Genomic DNA, 4,013 nt, shown 5'->3' with positions numbered 1-4,013 from the left:
ATTTATTAAAAAGCAGTTGAAGAATTGGAAAGATATGTTCAATAACGTTACTTAGGATTTGTGACAGGAGTGGGGAAATATAACAAGAAATAGGCCATTTATACAAATACTTGATTTGAACATAAAACAAGACCTGTAAGATTTTATTTGTATAAGGGCCTTCTGATGATCCTTTATTTGAAGTGAAACAGGCTGTATAAGTTTTAGAAAGTAATAACTATATTTAATGCAAAACAAGACCTTAATGCCTACATTATTACTAATGTCAAGTACCATCACCTCAGTTTATAGATGAACTTGTGACAAGGGGATTTGTTTATTATTTGATGCAGATTTTTCAAAAACGATTTTCCGGAGAAGTGGATTTCTATCGGAATTGGAATGATTATGAAAAAGGGTTTGGTCAAAAATACGGAGAGTTCTGGCTCGGTATGAGTTGTGTCGTTTTAGAGCCTAGCTATTAATTGTATTTCCATACTGTCATATAAAGAACCTTCATACTGCAGTTATATACTTTCAGTGAATTGTTGACATTTAAGCTTACGACGGATCAGTAATATATTTGATTTACAGTATATGCAATGGTCATCATAGGTTAAGTCAACTCAATCAGCCGCATCCAAGCAACGTTATTCATTTGATATGACAAACTTTCATATCTTAACCTCAAGTTCCTTAAAGATAGAGACCGAATGACGTCGACTTGTCACGCTCCAACAAACCTAAAGTTTATCAAAAGATGTGAAAGTATCAGAAGTTTGTTGCAATGTTCGCTCATAGATCAAATGGCGCGTTGTGTTGTTTGGTTCAAACCAAAATGTACTTTGAGATTTAGTCCAAGATACACCTGACGTTCGGATAGTTTTCATGCAACTCCAGCATTATATCTGATGCTTAGCGTTAAATAAGCAGGCACTATTTTTCTCAAAACCGAATCGCTTCAATGTAACCTTAATACCTTCTGTTTCATATATTTAGGACTCAAATACTTACATGAGATTTTAAGCACAGGACGTCACATGTTGAGAGTTGACATGGAGGACTTTAACGGAAACACAGCTTACGCTGAGTACAGGTATGTTGAGTAAGCATAAAGCATGAAATATCATTACGTGAAGGTGAAGCCAACATGTTGTTTCTAGTCCCTTTGGGTTCAAAGAAAGCATGTAATGGAAAACGCATTTGCAAAACTTTGAATACGTTACTTTTTGGAAGTTTTTCGAGAAGGTTGAAAAACGAAGCGAAGCTTGATTGAAGCGTTGTAAGTGAAGTTTGCAAGATTAAAAATCTAAAGATCAGACACAAATAAAAGTTTGGACAATGATGAGTTTACTCAAATTAAAGACTCAACGAGAAATAGAGCTCTTTATGGATGTCAGTGCTAGGCAGAGGAGAAAGGCCAAAATAATGGCTAATCAAGTGATCGATGTTCTTATACACTCGATTACTAAACTCATTTTGTAGGCTTGATATCGTAAACAGCTTTAAATTGCTAACATTAGAAACGATTATTTCCATTGGCATCTTGAAATGCTGTTAAGGAAGTCCCGCAGTGGATGCATTGGAATAATCCTTGTGGAATTGTAATAATGTTTCATAAATACGCAAAGCCATGCAAGAGCTTGGAAATTAACAATGAATTTCAAAAAATATTTTTTTGCACTGTAGCAAACATTAACTGCTATCAAATTGCTATAAATTAAAATAAAATAAAATTTTTGCTACAGTCAAGTGAAACATATTTCATTGAAGAGATAATACGGAAAAAAAATATCACACATAGACTTACAAAAGTTTTATAATTTTTTTACTACTGTACCTTCCAATAAAACTTGTATTTTTTTTAAAACTAAGCGTTTTGTTTTAATTAATGTTCCACTTGCAACATTTTCTTGGTTTCCATGTCACTACAGATCTCAAAACTGTTTAATTGGCAGAAACATTTCTGAAATCAAACCTGATTCAAGCGACATCTGAATATTGTTTCCAGATACAAAATATTCTATTAAAAAAATTGTTATTTGTGCATGCAAGCATCAAATACACTCAGGTAAATCACAACGATTCCTCTTTACTGATGAGTCAGAAAAGTTTCCTGTTTCCAAAGCATACATTTTTGTTGAACTGCGAAATATCACTGCAGTTGAATTGCTCAATCGTTTGCAATATAATTTGAATATACAGCTTTGACTAATGCAAGTTTAACTGACAATATAAAATGAGTTGTTTTGGGTAATATAAAATATTTTTCAGCTTACACTGCCTTATAGTTTTTTACCTTGTATAAATAAACTGATATGTGTATGCAGCACATTTTCCATCGGAAACGAATCCACAAATTATCGATCGACGATTCTAGACTACAGCGGAAATGCAGGTTGGTGTAGATGGGTAGTAAAATATCTTGCAAATTATAGACTAACTTTATTAGACTAACTTTATTTCAAGAATATTACTTGGTATGCAGCTGTAGACAAAGTATTTGAATAAATGTACCATCTCATCATCAACATTAAATAACTTTCTTGTATGCCTAACGACATACAGCATCTGTTGAAATTCAATTAAAACTAGACTTGTATCGATCATATTATTTTAGTTTTATTACAAAATCTAAAAAAACGTTTTTGTCGGGTTCCACTTATTACATAACAATGCAATCTACAGTTTTTCAATATATAATGGGAATATCTTGACTAAAAAAAAATTCTATCTTTATGCTTCACAAATCAATACTATATTTTACTTCAATCTCACTGCGTTTTGTATTACATGTCTATTATTCATATCAAATAAATTGAATTGATTTATTCTACATCCAAGTACATTGTTTAATTTTAGGTGATTCTTTATCCTTTCACAATAACCAACAGTTTTCCACAAAAGATCGCGACAACGACGCTTTGCCCTCTTATGATTGTTCTGAAGAATACTTCGGTGGTTGGTGGTATTGGAATTGCGCCGACGCAAATTTGAATGGAAGGTACTTGAGGGATGGAACCATAAGCGACACAGGAATGACGTGGAATAAGTGGCAAAAGTCACTTTTTTCGATGACAAAAAGTGAAATGAAAATACGTCCAGTTCAACAATGAACTCGAAATGAGCACAGACATGAGACTATTACTGTATTTGAAAGGTTTTGAAGGATCTAAGTGATATCACGTCACAAAGCTCATTATTTCAAAGGATTTAAATGTGCGCTTTGAGGTAGCAGAGTAGCAGTTTATTTTCGTAATTATGTCAATAATTTTCTCGTGTCATCACAATGATGTTTAAGTAACAATCAACTTTATGTTTTTTAAGAAGTCATCTCATAGATTTTTTGTTAACATTGGCTTCATCAAAAGTTTGTGTTGTTACAATTTGTTACCTGGTGCCCATTTTACAAATACTTCTGTGCATATGTGAAAATCATTGTTTTCAAGCGAACATCTATATGTGAGTGTGTTGTAAATTGAAAATTTCCAGTTGTTTTGATTCGAAAAACATTAAAATTACTTTTTAAAACTGTTAAAAATATTAAAACACAATAAAAATTACATTTCAAACTGTTTTAAATGTTGATTATTTTATGTACATAGCCTACGTATTCAATAATAAAAGTCATCACGTATCGTCAGCAATCACATTAAAACTGAAAATACAGTATTAGCATATTTGATTATTTACCAACAGTTGCAATGTTGTTGCAATGTACCAACAGTTCAACAGTTGCAATGTATCATGGATGGCTTCTATTAGACTCGGGGAGAGGTGGGCATCCGCTACTTTGATAGTGACACGCTCTTGCTGTGGTTACAATGTATTAAAATGTCGCTACTCGCTACCAGTCAATGAGAAGTAACTGCAGTGGCTATTGCTACTCGGGTTAAAGTAGTCGGTGCTTCCGTTACTTCTACACGTAACGTTTTGTTTTGCTGACATCAGAGGCTTTACTCAACTAAATTGTGAAGTCGGTATATAGATGAAAACAAATTTGTTTACGACTTTTCAAAACAAAATGCAAGTAA

At 32.8% G+C, this 4,013-nt stretch overlaps 1 protein-coding gene across 1 annotated transcript; it reads left to right on the top strand.

Annotated features, from left to right (window-relative positions):
* The first annotated feature begins 326 nt into the window (after positions 1-326).
* On the top strand, positions 327-3,095 carry LOC145766844 (ficolin-2-like). Its single transcript, XM_082578546.1, has 4 exons — positions 327-429; positions 979-1,075; positions 2,310-2,377; positions 2,842-3,095. The coding sequence occupies exons 1-4, from the start codon at positions 327-329 to the stop codon at positions 3,093-3,095; spliced, it is 522 nt and encodes a 173-aa protein (XP_082434672.1).
* The last annotated feature ends 918 nt before the right edge of the window (positions 3,096-4,013 follow it).

Source organism: Aplidium turbinatum, chromosome 3, assembly GCF_918807975.1.
Source record: "Aplidium turbinatum chromosome 3, kaAplTurb1.1, whole genome shotgun sequence".
In the NCBI taxonomy this organism is placed as follows: domain Eukaryota; kingdom Metazoa; phylum Chordata; class Ascidiacea; order Aplousobranchia; family Polyclinidae; genus Aplidium; species Aplidium turbinatum.
This window is presented reverse-complemented; position numbering and strand designations above follow the sequence as displayed.